This window comes from Seriola dumerili, unplaced genomic scaffold (assembly GCF_002260705.1).
Source record: "Seriola dumerili isolate Sdu_G_001 unplaced genomic scaffold, Sdu_1.0 BDQW01000025.1, whole genome shotgun sequence".
Taxonomy (NCBI): Eukaryota; Metazoa; Chordata; class Actinopteri; order Carangiformes; family Carangidae; genus Seriola; species Seriola dumerili.
In genome coordinates, this window is record NW_019174280.1 from 12281820 (window position 1) to 12307792 (window position 25973).

General features: G+C 40.6%; 1 protein-coding gene across 1 annotated transcript in view; it reads right to left on the reverse strand.

The window, feature by feature from the left end:
* Positions 1-25695, reverse strand: part of LOC111240361 (steroid hormone receptor ERR2-like) — a 36552-nt gene extending 10857 nt beyond the window's left edge. The window contains exons 1-4 of the mRNA XM_022770348.1: positions 25646-25695; positions 14513-14928; positions 9891-10007; positions 32-142 (exon numbers count right to left, since the gene is read on the reverse strand). Coding sequence (XP_022626069.1) covers positions 32-142; positions 9891-10007; positions 14513-14928; positions 25646-25695 — 694 coding nt within the window. The remainder of the gene's footprint in view (positions 1-31; positions 143-9890; positions 10008-14512; positions 14929-25645) is intronic.
* Between the last annotated feature and the right edge of the window lie 278 nt (positions 25696-25973).

A 25973-nucleotide genomic window follows, 5' to 3' on the forward strand; every position in this document is an offset into this window, starting at 1 on the left:
TGAAAACAAACAAACGAAAACTGTGACTCACGTGGCTTTTTGGCTGGAGGGGGGATGGAGAGGCCGAGATAGGCGCCATTCTCTGCGTCCAACCTTCGTTTGTACTTCTGCCGCCCCCCTCTCACCCGGTCCAGACGCACACCTGCAAAAGAAATATCACACATGTAGAATAAAATAGAACCATTCAATAACAAGGTTTTGTTTGTCTGCTCAGTTTTTTTTTTTATCAATCAAGCAAATCTGACATCATTAGATTCAATTAAAATGCAACATGACAAGTTTATGCTGTTTCATCTTCGACTATAGCTACAATTACCACTAACGATAGCACTGTAGCCTCTTTATTACAGGTTATTTTTGGATATTTTGCATATTTTTTGCTCACTCATAAATCTCTCTCAAGGATTTCAATGTTTATCGTTTTTAACCTCTTTATGAGGCACCTCATACAAAACAGAGGACTACTTTGTATACATCAGTTAATATATTACTAAACAAATTGGTCTTGGTATATATCCTGCAAAAAAAGTACATTAAGGAAATACATGGCATGTATATTATTATGTATATATCATAACTGGGAGTACAGAGTTTCATTCATTTATGTTTAACCTTTTGACTGTCAAGAGGAACCGTTCAATACTTCCTTGTTACAGATGGAAGAGTGTAAGTACCTAGTTAGTATACAAACGTGACATATCTGGGATTATCTTGAAAGCCATCTCAAAGGACACAGGCTACATCAGATGCACCTTATGTCCTGGATTTACACGCTTGTATTAAAAGTTGTTTGAGCATTGAGGGAGAGCAAACAGATTTTACATGGTCAAGTGGAATTGAGTCGTGAGAGATATCCCAGTGACTCGTATAAATTCCTTTGATTCCCCTGGAAACAAAAGAATCCGATTAGGATGGTCTTTCAATTTCCTGACACCGACTATCCACTAACCTAATTACCCACCGTGCCCAGAGGGAGCTCATTCTTCCCAGCAAACACAGTGAGATCATTTTATGCCTGGCAGATTGAAGCTAAATCGAGAGCCCCTCTCCTAACACAGCTTTCCATTTGTACGCCTTAAAGTAATCAATAAGGCTTGCAAATAGACTTCTTGTTCTTTGAACACATGTGGATGTGGTTTTAATTAGTCAGTTAGCCAGCTAGGAACTGGGTTTGCAACAGATGGAGCTTTAGTAGTTGTTTTTGCCATTACTCTTGGTTAAGGTAAATTTAAAATTATAAATTGTGCTTCAGGAAACTGCGCACATGTACTCCACATATTTAATCAATTCAATAGCTTCTCTCTATTTAATGACACACACAGGCCTAATAAAGGCACATGCAGTCAGTAAAGGCTTTCACAACAATAAGCTTGTGTAATGCAAAAATATATTGAGCAGGTGTAGACTCTAAATTCATGCACCATAGACTTGTCAGACTAAGTGACAGTGAATTGTTGCTGCCTTTGTCCCTGACATCTACCACCATCCACACATGCATGCGCACAGAAGCACAGACTCACACAAACAAGTGGACAGATGCACAAACACACACACATTGGTTTCCCTGCTGCGGGCTGCAGGGTCATGTGGCTGTGACAAGCGACAAGTGACCAAACAGCCGGAGTTAGAATTCCAAGATCCGCGGGGGCTGTTTGAACTGGAACATCCAACTGGCCCATAATTAATGGACGCTGACAAGAATTAAGAGCTCAGCGCTAACCAGTTTCAGTTTACAGCTTAGCAGCGCTGCAAACGGCAGAGACCCATGGCAGGAGGGCAGAGAGAATGACAGAGGGGGAAGAAATGGGTTAGATAATGCTGAAGAATGGGAGGGTTGGGGAATAAGACAAAACAAGCTGCTGCTTTTGGCTGAATGTATCAGTTTTCTGCAAGATCTGTTTTTTTCTTTCTCTCACTTTTCCATCTGTCTGCCTCTTTTTCTCTCCCTTTTAGCATCGGGTGTACATCTCCTCCCTCAGAGCACTGCCTGTCCCAGCCAGCGCCTGATCCAACCAGTGCAGGATTATCTCCTCCCCATGTGATACAGCACAGTACTGAGAATCTGACCACAACAAGACAGCTGGATGAGGCCCTTTGTAGAGGGCTGGGGAGGGAGGGGGGCTTGTGTCATCGTCAGCACCACATTCCACAACTCAGGCCCAAAACCACAGCAGCCTCCATGCTTCAAGACAGTCGCGTCCTGAAGAGAGCTTGTGTCTTGGTAGTGAGAGAGCCTGTGACATGGGGGCCAGGCGGGTGCACAGATCATGTTAAAAGCATCCAGATCCATTTTTTACGGTTGCTGGCCCTTCATAAAGTGTGGCAGCCAAAATATGGATGCAGGGGGTGAGGTTATGGGGTAAACGAGCGCAGGGAATGGGAGGTGGTAGAAGTGTGTGAGCTGGATATTATGAGCTCGGTAAGATCATACAGTACGGTACAGTATGCTCATAACTTATTGCAGACTATGAGAGAGACGGGCTGAGACACAGAGATACTGCCTGATAGTCCATCCTCGCTCTGTGTCTGTGTGTGTGTGTGTCTGTGTGTGTGTGTGTGTGTGTACATGTGTATGGAAAGACGATGAGGCATGTTTGCATAGGAGCAATCTTTACGGCCACCTGACCCCAGCTTCCCTTTCACATTCAATATCTTTATTGACTTCTGGAACCTTAAAGCACATTCCTGATTGAAGCGGCTGTTTATTCCTGGCGGTGGCGGTGTGTGTCATATGGATTTATTTTATTCTTTTATATGTAGTTATTTTATTATTATTCAGGTCCACAAAGTAATTGGGATTCCTCACGTGTCCACAAAAAAACCCAACTATTAAAAAAAATAAAGAAATACTAAAGTCATGATTCCAAGTTTTCTGCAACACAAACACTAAACATAAAGTCATTAATAATTTGCTAAAATATTGAAATGATTCCCTTTATCATAATTAATTAGTCTGTAAATTCCATTAAAATGACGCAACATGGTAAAATGTGCCTTCTCCAAACTGCAAGAATAAAATTCTGGGGGTATTAGTTTTTCTTTAAATCCAGTATTCTGCTTTAGTACCTTTAAAGTCTTATTCAACACTGTGTGACAGAATCATACAGTACATATTATGTATCATATCAAAACCTAAGGATCCATGTTTTTTATGGCTGTAACATATCAACCGACATCAACCGGAAATATTCTAGCTGTGTTCAGCATCAATTTGTAGGGTTAAATTATATCATATAACTCCCCGCGGTTGTTAAACACCTCAAATTCCCAGATAAAAAATGTGCTGACCTCAGTGTCCTCAGTGGTAGCTATGGGCCAACACACAGCATAAATGACACTGATAAATTGCAGAACAAATCAAACATAAACAACAAAGAAATTACGCGGGAAGACGAGTGAGAAATTTATCTATAAAATTATCCATAAAAACAAACGGCAATATCAAAAAGTATCACAAAGTATATCTGTGAGAGACTGATTCCCTCTATGCAGAAGAAATTCTACAGTGAACAGATTTAATCTCACAAATGTACATGTGGCTCACAGTAAGTATCAAGCTTGTGCGTTACAATGTGAACATGTGCGTGTGTGTGTGTATGTGTGTGTCTGTGTGTGTGTGTGTGTGTGTGTGTGTGTGTGTGTGTGTGTGTGTATGTTTGTATCTCACACAACTATTTTCAGCCGCTCACCTGTCAGAGGCGCTTCTTTCTAGAGAATGTGTCAGAATTGGCTGGCTGGCGAGCGCTGCCAAGGGGAGATTAGGAGCTCCCTATTTTAGCTGGGAAAAATCAGAGGGATGCAGCGTGCGCCCCCTCCTACACAGTCACTCACCCTTTACAAGGCACAGGGACCTTGCCCTTGCAGAGCTACTTCTAAGGGCCGAGTCTGTAAGCCTGCAAAGAGCTAAAGGCACTGGACAGCTTTTGTTTGATTGTACAGAGACTGGGTGGGCTCCAGGGAGGGAGGGAGGGAGGCAGTCTCTGAGAAAAAGGGTATGGGACAAGAGGAAGAGGGGGGTGTATGAGGATGGCGTCCCACCTGCTCTAACCCCTGATGGGCTGACAAGACAAAGCTGGAGTTGTTCTCCCATAACCACGCACACTGGCATCGCTCTCTTTATCATGTTTTACACTTTTCATAAATCTGAGCCGGCGTGTCCGTGAGGGGTATTACTGTGTGTTACAGAGCCACCCTGACCACAAATGTGCCTGTAATCGAAAACATCTGCACGGCTGGAGATGGGCGGGTCGATTCAGGATCCCCGGTGTATTGGTGTAGCAGGCCTTCAGTTTGTGGTGTTCACACAGTGTGTTGTATGTCGGAGGGGGTGAGGGAGAAAAAGACATAGAGGGAGAAGAGTGCCAGAAGGAAACATGTACTTCAAGGTCCGATTCCATGTCACTTGTCAGGGGTGATATACTGTACATTTGGCATGTGTGTACAGGGATGTATGTGTTCTGAGTTGAGTGCGTGTGTGCGGAGGGTTGTAAAGAGGTCAGCACTTCGCTAAATCCCCTTCTTCAGAGGAACACGTGTTAGCCTCCATGTCTGATCTATCACCTGCCAGACAGTGAGGACAGGCCAGAGCAGAGCCTCTGGGTGGGCGCTGACTCTCAGCTGCAGTCTGCCAGCTACTCTGACACCCTAAAAAGCAAACAAGGCCCCATACATGTGTATTAAATAGACAGGTTTGTGGTACGAGAAAAAAAATCATGTAGCAAGGGGTCAGAGGGCGTTCAGTCCTGCATACACAGATGTAGTGCTAACGCAGCCTTGCATCATGTGCCGTTTATGCGCTACAGACTTTTGCTATATCTTTATTTTGATGATGTAATCTTAGGGTATAGATTGGTTTCTGATCTAAGCCTATTGATTGGCGAGGGACCTGACAGTCTGTGATATTGGATATGGCTTTACTAATCTTTTGTGTATGTGGCTGGAGGAAAATAAGGCTGTAACGTTACCCCGGTAGCCACGTTCGCTCAGGAAAGACTGCTGATCCCTATCTGTGGTCTGGCGAGGGCGAGACAGCGGTGTAGGTTGCCAAAATAGTCTGGCAGCTTGTTTTCATCCTCCACATTACAGTAGTGTCAGAAAATCCCCACAAGCAAAGAATACACCACAGAAACACTTAGCTAACACTAAAACCAACAAGCATCAACTTCAGAGGAGCAGAGGCTTAAGTGTTTTTTATTGAAATTGCTAAAAAAAAAAAAATTTAATTCGTGACAGAATTTCATAAGGTCTACAGGGAGGGATGCATCTGTTTCGACAGGACATACTTTTTAAACATGCTAATTTGCTAACATGATGATGTGATTACTGAAAGACCTGCGCACATTTTACTGCAATGCTAAAAATACAAAAAACTAAAAATAAATCTTCCATCTTTAGCAGGAAATAACAGTGACTCAAAAAAAAAAAAAGAAAAAAAAAAAAGCTAATTCGGTCCAGAAAATTCATGCATCATTTAGCACCATAGAGTAATGCTATGGGGGTATTAGCGCTACTATTAGCTGTGGGCGCTGACTCCTGGCAGTAGTGACTGACACCATACCTTCCGCGAGTTGTAATTACGTGAGGGTTTTTCCATTGGACCTGTGACCTTTTATCAGCCTCAGTTGGACATTTAAGGGGTCACTGAGCGAGGCAGGTTTCTTCAAAAAGCCGCCTGCCGCTACCATCCACCCAGCTCATCCGAGCGCTCTGCTGCGGCACAGCAGTAAAGCCGGATCTGGAAGGAAGCCTGTCATCTACAATGTTTTTTTCTCTTTGAGTCTCTTTGATTTTACTCTCAGGTATAAAAGTCATTCGCTGTCACAGAAACTGTTTACTCACATCCAGACTCCTGTTATGTGCATCCACAAGCAAATATCCTTGAGATGTAATTCACACTGATTAACTGCACAATCTGTATCTACTAACACATTTTGCTTTCCCCGCTCCTCGCCTATGTTTGTTGTTGAGCTGCTACTTCAAAATAGTTGATTTGTTTTGACTTACACTCGACTCCAAGCAAACCTGACGCCACCAAACCGGGTTTAAAAATTGAAGTCAGCTGATCAGCGGCAGGTGTTGCAGGGAGGAGGGGTTCCTCCTGCCTGCCAGTAGTGCTGGTCTCACTCTGGCAGCTGGCACTTTATGATTCAAGATGGCACGCTTAAAGTGGAGCTTAGAGGGTCCTGGTGGAAATATTACATACTTTAAGAACGACTGAGGACATAAGTTCTCTCAGCATCTTCTGCGGTGCGAGGCATTTCTTATGATATCTGCCGCACTGTAACAAGTAAAAACACACTTAGCTGGGATGTTGTGAGCGAAGGGAAGTTTGTAATGTGAGCCATGCCAAAAAGAATTCATGAGGAAATAAATATAAAATGGGAATATACTGGTTAATATCTGAATGCTAATATTCATACAATAGAATATTTTACAATAGAAATAGAAGATTTCAGTGCAGCAGGTGGTGGAGAAAGTAGACCTGCCTGATAAAATGTCACCCAAGCATATATTTTCTTTCCAATTCCAATTCTATAGCATTTTTATTTATCCAGCGTTTATTTACTGTGTTTTTGGTTCCATTATCTGCTCTGAAGATCTCACAAGACTAGATTGCTTTATTCATGACATTCATGTTATACTGTGTGAATTTTCCTTTTCCATGACAAGCTCTTGGCCACTTGTTATACGGTGATCTCATTACATGAAGTAGGGCAAGCTGCTGTCCCCCCACTGATTCCATGATCAAAGTTCCCCCAAGTGTGTAAGAGGCCATGCCGCAGCACTACGCCACGATTAAATGTCCTTTTTCCTTTTAATTGAATGCCATCACTTTCAGAGAATCACCCACTGTGCCACATGTCGCGGTGGCTGTGATGCTGCGTCTCAGGAGCGGCAGGTGGTGGAGGCTACGGCGTCAAATTCCCCCTCACACACACACACACACACACACACACACCACACCACAACACAACCACACACATACACACCACTGAAGTCCACTCAACGGCTTAACTCAGCCCGCCACAGACAATACCCCACCGTTTTTCCTTTAAGCATGCGCTAATAGTTTCAGCTTTATTTCTAAAGCAACAGTGTTTTTTCTGGCTGACAGTCAAAGCCTCGGTGTGAGATATTTGGGCCGGGATGAAGACATCAAGAGTGGAGGCAGGTATAAATAGTTCTGTAACGGCAGTACAATGGATGACCCTTCAGACTGAGATGAACAAACACAGCTACATCAGTACACAGTGAAGTTATATCAGTGGAAGTGAACCAAGAGCCTGACATACAGTCTTGTGTTACCAGCACAGATTGCAGTTAACTGCTTCTGGCCTCTATTATGAGACGTGTTGGTGCTGGCAGAATACAACAAACCTGTATCACCACGGTTTTATTTTTAGGAAATTTATGACTGTTGTGTCTCTAAGTGAAGCCAATAAACAAAGTCTGTAAACATTCCCTTTTATATCAGGATATATATCATACAATCAGTGTGGATGGGGTTGGGCTGAACTCCAGAACTTGATCTGGGGAGACTTCAGAGATCAAATAATGTTCTACTGAATAAGTATTATAAATACAAACAATTCTATGAAGTTGCTGCTTGTCAACTAAACTTTGCCCTGAGCGTTTGTAAAGTGGATCTAAAGCATGGATTTCCAAAGTCTGACATCGTGCCCACCCTCAGACAAAATCAAGGCCACCAGGCCTCATTAGTAGAGCTGAATTAACAAACAAATAATTAGTAGAGCTGAATTAACAAACAAAAATTAAAACTTTTCATAGTTCTTATTTGCAGTGTACCCAAGGATATACATACAACTATCACTGGATTCTTTTAATACTGAAAAACTTGAAAACATGATGATTCTCAGGCAGGTTCTGCAGTTACAGTATAAGGAGCGTCTTTTAAAGCTTAAGCTTAAATCTTTTTTTCTATGATTTCTAAGTGCATTCATGAACATTTATAAAAGGATATCTGGGATAGTGATATTCTTAGATCGTGTAAGTCGCACTGAATCTACAATTGTGTGTATCACGTTTTTGTGTTCAGGATTGACTGACTCACTTACGGCTCTGAGAATAGACTAGACATGGCACTAAAATGGGGCGCTAAGGGTATTAACATACCTTAATTACCTCCAGGAGCTGTTTGCCACAGCCACTGCTGCAACTTCAAATGCTGAACGTGTTGATAAGTAAGTCAAATAAACGGGCAAACTACAATGACTAACTTCCTGTTGTGTTCAAAACATCTGCATGCATCTGTCCCTTGCATCTTGTTTGAAAACCTCAGCTCTGAAGTGACTGGAACTCAAGGGAAAAAATTTGCTAGTGAAATACATGACATGTAATTCAGCAAATAGATGGCGCATAATACTAAAGTGTATGAAACATTGATCCACAAAAACAAAATAAAACACAAAAACTTTTCACTCATTAAATGTCAGTGTACACTTCTAAATATTACTATGCACATTGCCAAGATTATAACTTAATTAAATAGATACATTTCTTTCATTCAATAAATTTACTGTTGTTGACAGTGTGTGGTGCCTATTTTTGATAGTTGTACTGATAATTTATTTCTATGCATCTGTCTGCAAACAGGTGTAAAACTATTCCATTTTATTTTGGTGACACAGATAGAAATGTAATTAAAAAAAGCATCACATTTTATATATGTTTAACATGAGCTATTTTTCATGACAGTCTGTGGAAAAAGAGAGCACCTAAGTTATGTTCAGTAAAGTCCCAGTTCAGCACTGGGTATGATAATACTCTTTACAAAAACATAACTTAGTGCTTGACTCAGTGCATCAGTGTAGAATGATTCTTCTCACTAAACACACAAATGCAAAAAAAAAGAAAAAAAAAAAACTCTCTTCCCGTGGAAAAAGAAAAAGAACAAGAAAATCTATCGGCTAGATTTTCCCTCCGTACTCCCAAAGGTCTCTGAGTGGAGGAGAAACAACACATGCAGGAAGTGAGATGGGATGTTCGGAAAGCATTTAGTGGATCAATATGCCAGGCAAGAGAGGGGAGGGGAGACAGACAGACAGCGAGAGTGAGGGTGAGCGAGAGGGTGAGGGAGAGAGACACCCAGGGCCCATGGGAGAGGGAAGTCTTAGGGGAACAGCTTGTGCTTTTCAAGAGTACTGTTACACATCTCAGTCAGTCTTGGTAGGAACATCCAACTCAGCAGCTTTTCCCACCCGCCTGAGTTCAACACTGAGAGGCTCAGGGGTGTGAGGAGAGGTAAGTAAGGCATGTGGGTGATGTCACTGGTGTCTCCCTGAGGCAACAGCTGGCTTTAATATCTGATCACTGACTAGTCTTTTAGTCCTCAGTGAGACTGTTAGACTATATATAATTCACTGTCATGAAAGAGACAGTTGTGTATGTTCAAAACATTGACGGTGAATCCTTTATTCCAATATATAAACCTAAACAACAGACCTGTATATGTTAGTTATTACTCGTGTTAATTAACTCTCCCTAAGCTAAAAAACTACACACATTTGTGTTAAGTTTGGTCATAATCTTGATGGCATCTAATATGTTTCTGAATAGTTTCATAATTGGGATGATCATAGGGTCTCAGAGGAAAGCTTAATTCTTTAAATTATAATAAAACACAGAAATTAGAAGAATGAGAGTAAGATTTTATCCTCAGAATAATAATTTGTTGTTTTTTCAATGCTACTTTTATCATTATTTTTTAATTTTTGAGAGCAATAAACGCTATTTAAGATCTCACCAGGGCTGTAGCTAAAAAGTATTAGTACTATTATGACTCAATTCTAATATATAAAATCTCACAAAATAGCAACAAATTCCTTTCAGTTCTCCTATGAAATTACCATTAAAATAAAAACAGCACTCACCTTCTTTCAACATGCCAACTTTAAGACATTTCATGAAGCGGCAGGCCTGGCATGATTTGCGTCTTCTTTTGGTGATCTCACATTCGTTGGTGGCCGGACAGCTGTACTCAATATTCCCTGTAAAAAAAAAACAAGAAAATATGTTATTAATTCTGTGTGCAGATCAAAAATCAGTTTGTTTTAAAGGGACTGAATGGAAAAGGAGATCAAATCAGAAATGGTAAACAACAGGCACAGACACACACGTGTGCATACACACACACACACACACACACACACACACACACACACACACACCTGTCCCAAGGTGACCCCGTGTGACACTCCTGAAGGAGAGGAGAGTTTAGTGGCATTTTGATGGGACATGTAAAAAGCACCTACCCGCCCCGGAGTCCCACCCCCATTTTGATTCACAGATAAATTAGCTTCATTAATGCAGAGCGTCCTCTTTGCAAGGCTCACCACGACCCCTTCCAGCCCATCCTTCTTCACCTAAAGGATGATGGGAAAGCTGCCCTCCCTCCACAACACAAGGGCTAAGAAATGGATGCACAGTCGAGCGCTCTGCATAATGTTCTTCAGTAAAGACCAAGAGCTGCTGTTAGATTGGCCAATCTAAGGCTCCCGTATCATGTAGCAAAGCTCGATGTATTATTCAAGTCCGTCTCGATGGCTGTTGGCTCACTATGGAAATATTTCCTATGCAATTTAATCACTCGGGTCCAAAAACAGCCAGAAATGCAGACATATTGAATCTGCTGCCATGTAACCGCTGCCTGTCTTTCTCACCAGTTTCCGGTTAACAATTTTTTTTCCGGATCATTACACGCTCACTTCAAAAGTTGACGTGACCCCCAGAATCCAATGACAAATCCTCCCAAGTATCCAAATCCCTTGATTGAATGTTTAAGCAATGTCCCGATAGTCCAGAGATGTATTAATGGTACCTAAAAACAGCAAACCAGGTGTTGTCTGTTGCAGTTCTGCCAGATCTGCTCCCCCCAACCACACACACAACCCCCTGTTGGACAAGGAGAAGGTGCCAACATTTGTCAGGATCCCTGGAATCGATGGTGCCAGCAGGGTCACATGCACAGTGAGGGGCCCGGGGCACCATGCCAGGATGTTGGCAGAGGCTGGTGCTGGTTTCAGGGTGGCTAAAGTCTTTTAAACTGAGAGGCGTTAGTGGAGGGAAAATACGGTAGACTGCAGTGCACATGTGCAGATACAGGAGGCATGTTGTGTGCCGATTCTATACCACAAACTAACTTCAAAGACCATGTGCAATCTAATAGTCATAGTATAGTATTAATGCAATGATGCAGTGGCTTTTTCCCATGGTCATACTACATACTATTTCTAAACAGGTTTTGAATGTGCACTGTGGTCACATAGGAAACAGGACAAAATTAAGTACACACAAGAGAGACAGAGTACAATACTAAAAAAAACGAGTACTGTTGATGAATACTAAAGTCCCACAATGCAATGCACAAAAGAAAGTTACACTAGAGAGATGCAAGAAAACAAAAAAATGCCAATTAATTCAAAAGTTTCGAGGTCACAGTTTGATTGATGCCTGATAGTTCACGATGGTGAAGTACATTAATTTCTTGTATATTCTGAGAAATAAATGTACTTTGTTATAGTATAGAGCAAAAACACTATACTATGACAATCACTATGCAGTACGTGCTGTAAACAATTAGTGCGTAGAGTGGAATTTCGGCACTTTTTTTTGTTGTTGTGAAGATCATCCTCGAGTTATCGCACCGACACTATTGTAATGTTCAGCAGCTGTGAGCAGCTCCTCCACTGTGGGGAAGGATGTGTCCTAAATCACTCCCTATTCACTATGTAGTGCACTTTATTTAATGTCTACCATTTAAGTGTCTGAATTCTGAGTGGGAAATGTATCCACTATATATAGGGCCCTCAAACATTTCCACAATGCAACAAAAAAGTAAGGTCCATGCCATGTAGACTACTTTCAGCTAACAATCCCACAATGATTCGCATTTTACTGTCACGTAAAACTACAGCTGTCGTTGATGACGCAAAGCGACGATGATCCATAAGCGCTCAAAAGTCTCATCTCATATCTTTACTGCTCACTGTACAGTAAATTATTGAGTGTGTATCATACAGACAATAGAGTGAACGGTGGTTTCCAGTATGTATTCTGACTTTTATATAGTATACTTAATTCTTCAAGTGTTCCACTGTGAAAACACTAAACCTGCTGATTACTATGCATGGAATTTGGACAAAGGCATAATTTAGATTTTCCTCATTGTTTTTTCACCTTGCACACACCTATATATATATATATTATATAAATACAGTAGTCCAAAGGTCCGAGACCACTTTCCCCCACTGTATTTAATATTATACAATTAAACAAAATAATAGAATACAGAGGATTGTTGTCAGTTTAAAGGTCATTTCATTTTATATTTTTCTGATTATTAAAAGAAACATTTTATATCTGAATTGATCAAAAATGAGTGTGTGTGTGTGTGTGTGTGTGTGTGTGTGCGTGTGTGTGTGCTGGTGAGTGTATGTGAGGGGGGGTTGCATTGGGGGTCCACAATAGTCTTAAATTGCCTACCTCTAAAAGCTCACTGTCGGCATACCCTCTTAGTTAATCAGGTCTTGTGTCCACCTTTATTTCTCAAAGGACATTTCAACCACTCTAATATCCTTCCTTAACCTCTCTTATTTTCCCTCTAAATTTTGATATATTATTATGCCATGCTATTATCCACGCGCTCATCTCCACTCAAGCTGGACCTCTCCTTGTCCTCCTCCTTTGCCGAGGCCGGGACCCCCCTTCCTGATTACCATTCCATTAAAGCAGCTTCTCCTTTCAGTGAATGACCATGTCCCCTGTCCCTTGTCCCTCTGCCTTTTATTTAGAGGACTTCTCAGCATCTCCCTCTCTCCTCTCTTCCGTTCCTCTGTTATTGCCCCGACAACACGTGCCTGAGCTTCTAATTGGCCCCCACCCCCCTTGGGTGGAGGTGCCTGGGGGCAAAGAACAGATCCAGACCTCCCACCCTCCTTTCTTGACTTTCTCCCAATGAAATGCCTGGTTCTTAATTACAGTCACCCAACACTGATTGTTATTGACTGAAACTCCCGTGGCTCAGGACGAATGACGGACAGATTAGGTTCATTACGAGCCTGTCCTCCACGAAGGAGAGCGAGAGAAAAGAGGAAGAAGGAGAAGAAGAAGAGGGGGTGCAAGACAACACAAAGTCACACATGAGCACTTTTTACTGTGTTGCTGGTCAGATTGAAACAAAAAGTGTCCCATTTTACCGTGGGACAGACTTGAATGTCCCATTCACAGAATAACAGCGAAGAAGTATCGCAGCTATTAAAACACACAGAGCTTTGAGCCATATAGTAAACTTGACACCACAGTGTCTTCATGTTTTGTTCAGTCTAACTGGTTGTCACAAAACAATGTTTGAACTTTTTTCAGCATGATTTAAAGAAAATCTCTTATGGTAAAATATCTGAATTCACCTAGTAATTGGGAGCGTAAATAAGCCGGAAGCCAGTGACTCTCAGCTTCACTCTCAGCCCACGCCCACTATAATATGGATGCATCTGTTTTTGTCTGTTTTGCCCGTCATCTAAACAAAAAACAAACTTCTAGAAATTGCTGTTGTTTTTGTATGCTGTCCGCTTCAAGAAATATCATCTTAGAATCAATGGTAATAAGAAGCTGCATTTCTTTTCCTCCTTGGTAATTGATTGTTTTCCGTGTCATCATACACAGTCACCGGTGTACTACTGTAGGTGTTGTCATTGACATATGTTTCTGTCTCTGCAAACTATTGAGTTTACCACGAGTATCTAAGAGTATCTTTAGCAAACCAGAAACACTCCTTACCCTATGGTGGCATGAATGTACTGCTATGGTTTTTGCCAACTGCCAATAAAATGAAAAAGGTGGGTGAAGATGATGGTAATTCAGAGGAGCTTGGAAAAAAAACTTTTTCTTCAAATGTACCTGACTCAATGTGGCCATGCCCTCACTAATCTGCTGTCTGACTTTATGTCTATAGACTCAAATGCTGCAGATAAAATTCAAAATTCTGCATCTCATTTTGTGGCATATTATCTCTGTCCAAGTGATTATTCTGGAACAGCTCCCACACATGGCAGAGCCGATGCCAGACGTACGATTCACATGCAAACACATCAAAAAATCACAACCCAGAGCAGATTTACAGTCTGGGCCTAAAGCCTGCTGTAGACACTCGTAATCACTACACTGTATTAGTCCCATAAGAGCAGAGGGCTGGCTATCAGCACTGAGAGACATGTGGGACATATGACAATGGATTCATCATCAGGTTTCCTGTTAAGGAACTATTAAGGTAAACCTAAAAAAAAGTATCATCATGAAAAATTGCACTTGCGACAGTGACAGTACACCTGGGTTACATGTGTAACTCTAATTATCATCATTACTATTATTTTACTTAATATTCAACCACCTGCAAAATTACAGAAAACATAATATTCTCAGGTTGAACTGAGAGCGACAGACACTGGAGATGAGCTCAGGTGAGCCAATGAAAAATGAAAGAGAAAATGGGAATTACCTTGTATCGTCCTTTTGAAAAAGGCTTTGCAGGCCTCACAGGAGGCCACCCCATAGTGGTACCCTGAGGCAATGTCGCCACACACCAGGCACAGCCTCTTGGGAATGGCATTGAGCATGTACTCGCACTTGATTGGTGAGTCATCCGCCATGCTGCCGGAGCACTCCTCATAGCGGCGTAGGCAGGCGCCACCACCTCCGAGCATGCCTGGGTTGAACATTGGCGGGGAGTCCAGGGCGTGTGAGCGTACGCTGCTGCCGTTCACGTAGCCGCCACTGGCGTCAGAGTTGCCGCTGGGACTGTGGTGGCTGCCGGTGTCGACTAGAGAGGAGGAAGGACTGGAAGGCTCGGTTTTGACGTAAGAACCACAGCTTGAGGAAAGGTGTCGGTCCTCAGAGGGCATTCTGGTTAGTAACCTGGATAAAAACACACAGGGCCAAAGCTTCAGTCAGATTTTGAACTAAATTCATGGTAAATACAGTTCAAACCATGAGGCAGCTGATCCACTGTAACATTTTAAAGTCAACTATATTGTCACAAAATGTTCAGCAAACTAATCACTGTTTGGTGATTTTCCAAACTTTTACCCTCAGGAACTGAGAAGAAACACTTCTTTGCTGACAGCAGAACATCTTTAAAATTATCAAATGAATTCCTTGAGGACTCCATGAGCCCCAACAGTCACAGAAGTCCCCTAAATTTCTGAACTCATAATAGATCAAGTAATCTTTCAGTTGAAGTCAGTACACTGGAAAGACAGGGCTTTCAAACATCAGCAGTAAGGAAATGATGCTTGTTTACCTCACGTGCAAATAAGAACTGATTTTCTAGAAAACTGAGAAACATAGAAGCTTACATGAAAACCAACATAAATCAGAAAACTGCAGTATCAATAAAAACATCACCACTAATAAGTCCGACAAGATGTACTGCATGTTGCTTTCTTCCATCATCGCCTGATTATCCTGCGAGAGATTCATCAGCTGTGATGGAGCGCGCCGGTTCATCTGAGTTTGATAGATTATGTTACAGACACAACCATTAATGCGTTGGAATGCCAAGTGATATACTACAGTAGCTTATTTCTCTCAGGCAAAATGGTAACTAATGACCATGTCAATGGATGCCCCATACATCTTGCAAACAATGCCCACAATGGGTCGGCTGCCAGAAGTAAGTGAATAAATGAAACTTCAGAAGGCTGTTAATGGACAGAGAGAGGTGTTACACTCAGCATATGGAGGATCATGGGTAATACATGACCCAATCAATAGTCCTGGTTACTTTGCCAATGGACGGTGCTGGGTTACAGAGGATTTAAGAGAGAGGTTGGACAGGCTGAGGAAGACACAATCCCAAATTTCATTGTAAAGTTTAGGAAGAGAGTTTGAAAGAATTAAAGATATTACTTATGTAATTCTGTACACAAGATGTCTATGTCATGTATTCAAGAGGAATCCCATCTCTGTTGCTCTTCCTGAGGTTTCTTTCTTTTTTGCGCTCATTAAAATGACTATTTGGGAGTTTTTCCTTTTCCGAATCAAGGGTCTGAGGCTAAGAAAGGAAGCCCTTTATGGCAAAAAACTGATTTTGTGCTATATAACAGATAAATAAAATTGACTTGACTGGAATTGACTTGACCTATCTACAAAAACTGTTTCAAGTGCCAAAAATAATGTCCAAATGACCAGATGTTAACAAAGGTCATCAAGGTCTCTGGAGGACGTTTTGCGTTGCTGCAGGTGTTGGTAAAGATTTGCGTTGCATTTTACAAAGGGAACCTTTCGTGAAGCAAATTTTATTTGTAGAGCTAAAAGAGGATGCAAAGTTCTTTATTTGCCATGTTTTGGAAGTTGTTGTACTTGCAGTGGCTTCAATAATATCCTCTCAAACAAAGCATGAAATGAGGCTTGGGTCTGTGTTAGAACTGCTGGCTCTGTCTGTCACAGTTGGTGCTGATCTTACACAGCTTCAGCCCTACAAGCTTGTAAATATTGTGTGAAAGCTGTGGAAAGTCATGCTAAGAATGTCTGAAACTAACAAGAAGCTAAAGCTGGCTAGATTCCTCTGAACTTTGTTGCTGCTGGGGGCTGCCCCTCTTTTTTTTAAAATTTTCTGTTGTGGTTAGAAATGTATTTTCCCTCTGTTGCCTCTTTGCATAAGTGTTTATATAAAGCCATGAAGTCATCAGGCCCTGACAACATGAAACCTCTCTTTTAACTGCTAACGGGTTGCGGGTGGAGAGAGGGAGGGAGGAGGAGATAGCCTCTACCCCTGGGCCAAGATCAGATCTATTGATCCTCTGCTTCCTTCCTGTTCCAGATGAGGCATGAAAAAATAAACCCTCCTCTTACGGGTCCCAGACATTCCTTATGCATTTTTAATCAGTCAGGACTGTTAACATAGTGCAAGATAGAGCGATACAACATAATGTTAGTCTTCATTCTGAGACTGGTGCGGTTTATAAAAGATTCATAGGACTCTTGTTAAATCTTGTTAGCAATTATCATGTACCTATAGTCAACTGGAAGGTATATTTTCTCCCATCTGAGCGAAGTGGAGAGAGCGGCGTGGTAACAGTTAATACATCATCGCAGGCAGATAGGGGGATTCCCTATGGAATAGTACATTGTGGCATATGTAAAAAGTAGTTCATTCCACACTTAGCACACAGTAACGCTGGGGAGATGTTTTTTGTTAGGTTTAATGGAAATTTCTAATGGGTCCTTTCAAATCTGTCGAAATGAAATAATGGCACGAACCACCAATTCGCATGGACAGAAATAGCTTCATAGTTTCATAATTTGGTTTCCCCCTCTTATTATAAAGAGACACAGTTTTATAAGCGCAGCCTGACTTTCCTCAACCCGCCCTGCTCCCTTAGCAACACACACACACACACACACACACACACACACACACACACACACACACACACACACACACACACACACACACACACACACACACACAAACGCATTGCACCTAATATCTAATGGAGTGGTGTTTGCTCCGCCACGCAGAAAAATGGTACAAACCGAGCAGACAAGCAAGACTCATCAGACAGACGTGAAGGTCACCTGCCTTCTCTGTTCTGCTGTTCTTAGAGGGCCAGATGCTCCCACAATGGATGGCTCGGAGCAGCAGACACACAGGTTTCAGCGTGTCCACCACTCTGAAAGAAAGAGAGCGTCTAGACACGACTCCATGTAAAAACTAGAGAGCTGTCCAGAATGTTTAATATGACCGAGACGCTGCCTGAAATGCCAGATCAGTGACCACTGCTTTTCAAATTTTTTTATTTTTTATTTTGGAGCCAAAGTGTGATGGGTGTGAAAATGTCCCATCAGAACAGCTTAAATTTTCAAATGTTTGTGTGTGCATGTGTGTGAGTATGTGTGTGTATTTTGGCATGCCTCCTCGTGCTGGCAATGTTGCAGATCCCCTGCTTCCCTACATAAATCCTGAATCCATCCACCTCTTCTGTAAGCCATGAAATATGTTTTCCAGCCTCCGAATTTCAACGCAATAAATTTTAACAGAAGTCACAAAAAAAAAAGGAAAATCTTAAATGCATAATCAAAACAATTCTCCACAATGACCTCATGCTATCCTTTCCTTGAGGAGCGAGGGGTTTAAAAAAAAAAAAAAGCAGGTTCTCCATATTTTATTATGTATTTTCCCACTGAGGGGAAATATTATTGTTAAGCTTGGGGTTAAGCTTGTAGCAAGGAACACGGCGTAAATCATGGTGCTGAACACACAGTCAAACATGCAAGCGCAGAAGGACAGAGGCAAGGAGCCATGCATGAAATTAGTTCATTAATCTTTCTATGATAGGCTGTCCTTGTTTGGGGCAAACTCTATCAGCTTTAAACTGAGTGCCCCTTCCTGCCTGACACATAGATTACGCTGTTAGTCCGCAGCCGGGGTGTCTGGGAAATGAATGGTCATGCGAGCGGGAAAACAGGGTAGCGTGTGTCGCCCAAGTGTTAAGTAGTAACAACAACATGCGCGTGACATAGCGATGGCGCAAATGAAGGTCGTCAAAAAACGTGTGCGTTCTAACATTTAAATGCATGATTCATACGCTGCTGCGAAGAATGTAGTTGGTTTTTAGAGAAGAGACATTTGTCAAAATACATTTATAATGCACAGTGAGTTAACATGTTGACTTCACAATAGAAAAAAAAGCTATATTTATTTAAATCTGCAAGCTGTGTCTTCATCTTTTTGCTGTTAGCTCAAAACCTGACATTTTACACCTGAGCCTCCCAGACATAAACTTAGATATTACACAGTTACTACCTATGAAGTCTTTTTTACTTGAATTGTTCTAAAGCACCTTCAGTTCTCTCTCTGCTCAGTTTCTGCAGATTGAGATGGTATTTTTGCTGTCTTTGCCTTTAAATGGAGTAGTTTACCTCTGTCAGCATTCAAACAAAAAAAACTTTGACACTTATTTACTTATGGACCCAGCTGTTTCGGACTGAAGCAATTGCCGTTTTTAAAAAATGTTATTTCTAGTCTAACTGAGACTTTGCTTTATTCTTTTGTGTCTCTTTGTGCTTGTACCTTTATATAAGTGTCATCATATTTGTATCATATTTTTTTAATTGAATTTATTATATTTTATGTATCTTATGTTCAACTATGCGTGCATTCATGTTTTACCTGGCTGCAAAATAATTTTTTCTACTGGGGCAATGATGAGGCAAGCAACTAATGATTATTTTCAATAATGATTAATCTGCAGATCATTTACTTGATTAATCAGTTAATTTGTTTGCTCTATAAAATGTCAGAAAATAGTGAAAAACCAAGGTGTTGCTGTGACCGACAAACAGTCCAAAAACTCATGGATATTCATTTTACTATCATGATTAAATCGATTAGATGATTAATCCCATCTTTTCTATTGATGATTCTTTGATTAATTGATTAATTGTTTCAGGTCTAATAAGGTCAAAGTTTATGTTTTGTGCTTTAATTGTGAAGGTTTTTTGTCAGTTGTTGCTCTTATCACGCAGTCACCTGTGCAGGTTCCATTTGTTGAAGAGGGCCATGGGATATGGTCGAAAGCTCAAAGAATATAATAAGTAAGTGGATCTCATATACCACAGGTACCAAGGTGGAAAATGTCAATTTTGTTCTGAAAACAACATTTTTACTTTCACACTAAATCTTTAATTTCAAGTTATTAGTCCTGCATTAGTACTATACATTCACACTATGTTGATACTACGTTTATACTACGTTTATACTATGTTGATACTATGTTTATACTATGTTTTACTACGTTTATACTGCATGGATACACTTTGTTTCTGCCTCTCTGTCTCTTTCACACACACACACACACACACATACTTGTACACAGAGCTTTGAGCATATGGCCTCTTCAATGTCACTGCCATGAGGGGAGATTGCATAGATTTCCCACATGGATGATGTCTCCTTACCTGGAGTATCAACCCCCATCTACATACTCGTCCACCACCTCCAGGAAACTGCTCTCCCTGCAAAGTCAAACACACCCTTAACTGCCTTTTAAAAAGAGACAGAAGAAGGAGGTTATGGGGACGAAAGAATAAACGAGCAGAGACTTAAGCCGTCATTGGGAATCAGAGGGGGACTCATGAGGGACAGTTACGATATTGATTTCATAAATAAACAGAGATGGCCATCGATCCTAATGTTATTTTGCATTTCAATTACTGCCCAGAAACATAACCTTCAAACGTCTGCTTCTCCACAGTAATAACATCCACTGATAATCACAAGCGAGTCTTGTCCAGTGCAAATTGGCTTTTCTCTCTCTCCTTTTTTTTTTCCAAATGTGTAAATGACACAACTTTGCATTTGCCTAATGGTATTAGGGCATGGGCTGAATTTCAAGTGCGACTCAAGCTGATACAGTAAGCACTCCGGTCAATTGACACAATGCAAATTAACGTGGTGAAGAGGAATTAAGTTCACAATGTGAGACGTCGCAAGGCTACGATGAGGCCCATTAAATTAAACATGCTGGCTGACCCACACTCCATGATTAGACGCACTGCTTCTCCGTCTGAGTGTATGCGTGTGTGCGTGTGTTAATTTCATTTGATCAATAAAACAAACTCATTCTAAGAAGTCCTCTCTGCTGCTTGTATTCAGCCTGAGCCCATGAAAGCCACATTCATGCTTTGATTGAATAGCGGCCGCAAAAAAAAGCGTCCATCTACATCCTGATGAATTCAGAGTCCTTGACAGGCTGCCTAAAGGATATAGCTATATCAAGAGGGGGTCATGACATGTAATGAAGTTAGTTCTCCTCTTATGCCGTCACACAGCAGCACTCTACCATAGAGCTGGGCTGTGCCCTCATATGCAGCAGCCATCGCCATTAATAAACATGACAGTCTGAACACTTGGAAAACAGTGTCGTGACAAAATACAGCAGCGAGTTTCAAAGTGTTTTCAATTGTTTCTATCTCGGGTCATTTTTCCTCAAGCTCAGAGCTGGTGGCGAAAGAATAGTTGGAGGCAATTTCACCCACTAATGTGAACAAAACACGTTACCCACAGTCCCACCACCTGCTCCCTCCATCCGTCAGTGGGCTCATAGGTTCAGTTCCCAGCCGATTTTACCAGTCCTATCAGCCAACTATCAAACTTAAAGATGGGAAAGGTCACAGCGTGGCAAGATGTTTCAAAAACCGACTGTGACCAAGTTACTGAAAGTGCAGTGATAAACTGTTTTCCATGAAGTGCAGAAAGGTGAAGCTGGGAGCAACAAACTTTGTCCACTCACTCGAGTGACTGTAACAAACCCGGCTTCACAAATAACAAAACAACATTTTCACTAATGTTACCAACACGTCAACATAAAATTCTATTTACTATTTCTGACATGCACAAAAATACTTTTGAAGAACACGCAGGAGAAGCAATAAGACCCAAATTTGTCGGTAACGTATCAAATGTCGCCTCATAAATCTGTGGCAGACACACTTTGAAATTAGCACTGCCATTACATTTCAGTGTCTTTTTTCTGCACCACATTTTTTTTTCATGTCAGTTTCCAGTGAAAAATCTCAACTTTGGCACAAGACAGGACATAACATATCAGGTGAAGACCTCCAAGTACTGTACATTTATAATGCCTGAATCCACACGTCTAACTGACCCACAGCAAAAGTAAAACATTTCTCCTGATTTAACGTATGGAGTCATGTTAAGTTTTTACAAAGAACACTTGAGACGAGACAAATGATTGGACCATGGTGGTTATCTATTTATCTTTTAGACAAATGGAAAAGTTTCTCATATATAAACACAGTATGACCACATTCATAACTAGTGTAATAAATGCAGATGCAAAGCGTGATAAGATGATGTGTTTCTCTTAACAGACACAGTCAGGTGTTTCCATGATATGGCACCGCTAAAATTAGATCCCAGGTCAGCGTGTGATTCTTTGGTCTCATCCGTATGTGCACGCACATGTGTGTGTCTGTGTCTGTAATTGTGTCTATTTGTGTGTGTCATACATTTGACCGCTTGTGCTTATGCATTCCTGTTTGTTTGCTTGCGAAGGGCACCTATGGGACCAGCAGGAGGAACGGGAGAAAAATTGATCTGATTTATTGGAGCAAACTGAAGAAAAACAACATTTAAAGTTTTAACTTTAAATGATTCAGTTGTCAAAACTGCCATGGCTAATCGCACTGAAACCACAGCCAATCACAGACACATAAAAAGACTGACCGTTTTAAGATAACTCGTTAAACATTTAAAGAAGCAGAAAATCATGTGACTATTTTTCATAATGAAAAATTCTATGATGTGTGTGAAGAAAAGTAGCATCTACCATGAAAAACACATTTGAAACAACATTAGAAAGCACATGGAATTTTTTTCTCTACCCAGAATATTCAAATAATGTCAACTGACTGAAAAGTGGAGAGTACCTGGGGATTTATGAACAGATCACACACTTTAATGGCTTCTGGTCCAGTTTTTGTTATTTAATCCACACTTGCCGCTGCAGGTTATTTTTATTTATGTCCTAAAATTCAGATTTTATTAAAAAGAAACATGAAAATGGTACTGATGTGGACATTTCATTAAAATTAAGCATTTTATAGCATATAAATGTATGTACTTTTTTTTTTGCAAACAATGTGGATAAAACTGTGAGTCATTAATTGTTAATCTTGAAAAGGGTCAAAAGAGGACAAACTATCAATCTATATGTGTGTGTGTGTGTGTGTGTGTGTGTGTGTGTGTGTGTGTGTGTGTGTGTGTGTGTGTGCGCATATAGCTGTATATCTATAAATTATTTCTGGTAATAATGTGAGATGTCTGATAAGCTGATATTAGTTTGTTGCTGGAGGAACATATTTGCCTCTTCTACAGTCGACCTCTCATCTCAGGCCAGTAGGTTGGTGGTCGGGCCAAAAGTCCTCAAGGGGTTAATAGCATTCCTCAAAGCCAAACCTAAGTAATTCCGGCTTTATGTGACACTAACAGCACGGATTTACAGTATGCAAGTACATGAACAAATACATTTACTTCCAGGTGGTAAACGGTATGACAGTATGATTAACACTATCTAAAGGTAAAGACAATTTTTAGAATAAATTAGTGTATATCACATGTTGTAGCCATGGTTACAATGCGCTTTTGCTAAACAGAGTGTGGAAGTGTCCTACAGTTCATAGTCATGACACTATTTTATCTAAACGTCATGGTTTGCTCTCCTTAAATGAAATATAATCAACTTAGTGAGTTAAATTAACTCCCTTAGAAAATGCAGCATTAATCCCAGGAAGATCTCAGTTATAACCAATACAAACATATGTAGAGAGGTGAGTTTGTAACACAGTATTTGCATTTATGGGTTTTCTTTTTTTTGGGTAATGCCAGTGTTCAGTGTGTCATGAAAAGTGCTGTCCTATCAAATGTGACCAATTGGTCCTGCAGTAGCAGAGGAGAGACAAAGATTAACATCGACACATTCAGACTGCACACAGTATGCTCACATTCACATTTACAAATGCATGTATGTATTTAATGTATGTATGTAGTGTATTTCCATGCATGTATAAATGTAAGCAGCCACTGCCTCGCTCAAACATGCAGATGTACACAAACATACAGAATCACAAATACAGCATCAGACACACACTAAGACCTGATCCAGGGTCACTATAGGTTAATAGCATTTGTATTTTTTTTATAATTTAAATTCAGCTTAAAATGTTTTCCACTTTTTTGTGGCGTTAAATTATAATATTCTTTTAATTCCACTTCTTTTTATTTAATTAATTACTATAATATAATAACTTAAGATCGGTTTTAGTTGGATATGTGTGTATTAAATGCAGCTTTTCAGATTCTGGAAACTGATGATTGTGCGAAAAAGAAGAACTCAGGGTTGTGGGTTTTTTTCTACTGCACTGCAATCTGCACAGGAATTGCAATATTGAATGTCAAAGCCTTAAAAGACACTGAAATTGACCTATTTAAACACATTAAGAAAAAATGAAACCCAGGTCTGTAACTTTTATGTGAGATATCAAAACAACTGACAAAACACTTGTGGTTAAATATTACACTTCTCAAAACAATTTACATCTATTCAATGAGAAATTTGTGTCATTAATTTGACTGTAGTAATTAAATTAAATTTTACATTATTTGTACGGCACACTTTACTGCACTGTTGAAACAGTCTGAATTGTCAGTTTTATCAAACTTCCATTTGTTGCTTTACTGTAGTTTTGTTTGCAAGTAATCTCAAATACCACCATGTAAATGAATGTAAAATCAACGAGATGTAATTGTTAAGGTTGCATGAGAATTCTGCACCACTTTAATAATTGCTGCGAATCTCTGACAAAATGTTTTATCATTTTTCTAGTTAAACAAATACAGGCTGAAGTCATTTCACTTTTATGAGTTTTTTTTTTGCTTCTATCGATCCTGAGCTCAGATGCAACTGTTCCGAATTAAAATAAATGTGTAAATTAAGCATCACAGAAACTATCTCTTTCTTATTTGTAGAGAGTCCTGTGGAGTTTGAAATGTTCCTAATCACAGTTTTGTAAAAAGTGCTAAGCAGGTTAAACCTTTCCAATCCCATCTACAGCTTAACATTAAGAGGATCCCAGTAAAGAGTCTCCCCGTCCAGTCATATTGGTTAAAAGAGAAGCGTCTTAGCAATGAAACACTAAGGACCGGTTCTCCAGCTGAGATTTGTGAGTTTCTTTGACTTCTGATTTCCTGTAAAACAAACTGCTTGATCCCTGCACTTATGAACTAAATGCACAATGACAATATGTGTATGCAAAGTGTGCACCACTTTAGTCTTAATTAAATAGAATGAATTGTGTTTTCTTTACATACACGGCCACTTCTTAGGTTTTCTAATTCTTCTCTGTCACTGTAATTTCTGCACGATTCAAGAATAAGCACCAAAATGAAGTAAAATGCTGAATCACAAACAACATAAAAGTGATAGAAGCTTTAACTAAACACAGGCAGAGAGTTATCCGTCCCCTCAAATATACTCTTATCTGTCTCTCATGAACACACTCTTTCACACACACACACACACACACACACACACACAGACACACACACACACACACTGGACAACAGCACAGTCACAGTTTTCTTTCTCTGGGACACCGCCGGACATCGGCTGCTGCCAGAGGATAGTCATCTGGATATCGTCCGCATTAATCTGCCTCTAGCTCTTCCCTGTGGCTGAGGTTAAACCCTGGATCCTGATGCAGAGCTAGACAGCTGTAGGGCAACCATCCGACCTGGACTCCCTGCGGGCTACGCTACTGCAGCCTCACTGACACAACTGAGCCCGGCTGTCCCGTACATCGGGAGGTGGAGCTGACATAATGCGAGGAACTCCCTGTCTTTTGAAATTGTTTACTTGTTTACTATGCATGAATTGTTTTTTTTCCCCGAATGAATTAAACTGATTTTCCTTATGATTTGTTCTCTCCTTTTGATAAAAAGTAGAGGTCAAGAAGTAAATGAAATTCTCTGTCACCTTAAATGGAAACAAAAGTAGAAAGGAAAAATTCCTGACAGAAGGGAAAAAGATGTGGAAAGAGATGCACCTACTGGTTGTGGTAGCAGAGAGGGTCAGGGATGCACAGTTCGGAAACATCCATCAGTCCACGTTAAGCATTCCAGGTGTTGCAATAAAAAACAGATAAACAAACAGCTTGGGAAAAGCTGAAGGAGGAGATCAGTTCCTAAGACTCCACATATCTTGATGAAATGTTGGTCAGGTGTTCCTGGGTGTTGTCTCCCCTCCCTTCCCTGTTCAACACACACACACACAAAATAAAAAAAAAAAACCTTCTGCCTCGGCCCGACAAACTCCAGTCTGCACAGGTGCTGCACACTCAGGCTCAGGAGTACGTATGGAGAGAAGAAGAGTGGATTT